The sequence below is a fragment of the Aplysia californica genome, unplaced genomic scaffold (genome assembly GCF_000002075.1).
Source record: "Aplysia californica isolate F4 #8 unplaced genomic scaffold, AplCal3.0 scaffold00116, whole genome shotgun sequence".
NCBI lineage: Eukaryota > Metazoa > Mollusca > Gastropoda > Aplysiida > Aplysiidae > Aplysia > Aplysia californica.
Genome location: NW_004797386.1, coordinates 749,814 through 751,295, shown reverse-complemented (window position 1 = coordinate 751,295; position 1,482 = coordinate 749,814). Strand labels below are relative to the sequence as shown.

The following is a 1,482-nucleotide window of genomic DNA, read 5'->3' as shown; positions in this document are numbered from 1 at the left end:
TTACTCTCCTCCGCCACGTATTTTCCCCTCAAAGACTTACTCTCCTCCGCCACGTATTTTCCCCCCAAAGACTTACTCTCCTCCGCCACGTATTTTCCCCTCAAAGACTTACTCTCCTCCGCCACGTATTTTCCCCTCAAAGACTTACTCTCCTCGGCCACGTATTTTCCCCTCATGGTCCCCATAGACGGCCAGAAGATGCCCACACACGTCTCAAACACCAGGAACCCGATGAAGATGAACAGCTGGTTCTGTGGAGGGGAGGAACGAAAAAAGTGACGTGAGAGAAGGAGGGACATGAAGTTAAGTTTTAGTTTTGGTAGAGGTTTTACAGCCCTCGCAACTGCATAAGGTCATATGAGCGCCAGAAAAATAGAGGTGTTACAAGAGAGTAAGGACGATAGATGTTTCATAGAAAAGGAGCAAACTACACCAGAGCACCCACCAACCACCCACTGGTTCTGTGGGGGAGAGAAACGGAAAACATGACATGAGAGAGGAAGGAACACGAAGTTTAGTTTTAGTTTTAGTAAGAGTTTTACGGCACTTGCAACACAATAAGGCCATATAACTGCCGAAGATTAGCGGAGTTACAAAAGAGTAACAAACACAAAAATGAAGGAGGAGAGATCAGAAAGACAAATGTTAGATAGGAAAGAAGAAGCAAACCACACCAGAGTACCCGCCAACCACCCACTGAGAGAGGAAGGAACAAGAAGTGAGAGAAAAAAAGGAACACGAAGTGAGTGAAAGTGAGAAAAAGACTGTGAAGTGAGAGAGAGCATGAGAAAAGGAACAAGAAGAGACAGAGATGGGAACATGAAGAGAGAGGAAACGTTTTAGCTTTAGTAGAAGTTTTACGGCACTCGCAACAGCATAAGGTCATATGAGTGCCAGAAGATTAGAGGTGTTACAAGAGAGTAACAAACATAAAAAAGAAGAAGAAGAGATAATTTAAGATAAAGACGATAGATGTTTGATAAGAAAGAAGCAAACCACACCAGAGCACCCGCCAACCATCCACCTTCAAGGAAAGAAGAAGCAATCAAAACCATATCATCCATCAACCACCCATCCCTGAATTGTCTAAGGGCTCATCTAAATGTACCCATCACAGGCCAACCAAACAAAAAACCAAACCAAACAAAACAAAACAAAACACGAGGCTGTCTCACCCCTTTGTAGACAACTGGCGTGATGAGGCTCAGGGAGGCTACCAGGAACACAACTCTGCCGAGATAAACGAGGTCATCATCATAATAATGATAATAATATAATAATAATAATAATAATAATAATAATAATAATAATAGTTTTAGCTTTAGTAGAGGTTTTACGGCGCTCCTAACTGCAAAAGCTCATATGAGTGCCAGAAGATTACAGGTGTTACAAGAGAGTAACAAAGATAAAAAAAGAAGATGGGGAGATAAGGACGATAGATGTTTGATAGGAAAGAAGAAGCAAACCACACCAGAGCACCCG

The 1,482-nt window shown here is 42.5% G+C and overlaps 1 protein-coding gene across 1 annotated transcript in view; it reads right to left on the bottom strand.

Annotated features, from left to right (window-relative positions):
• LOC101848510 (molybdate-anion transporter) overlaps positions 1-1,482 on the bottom strand; it is a gene marked incomplete in the record, with an annotated part of 61,184 nt that overhangs the window by 14,254 nt on the left and 45,448 nt on the right. The window contains 2 exon segments of the mRNA XM_013081115.2: positions 149-251; positions 1,176-1,230. Coding sequence (XP_012936569.1) covers positions 149-251; positions 1,176-1,230 — 158 coding nt within the window.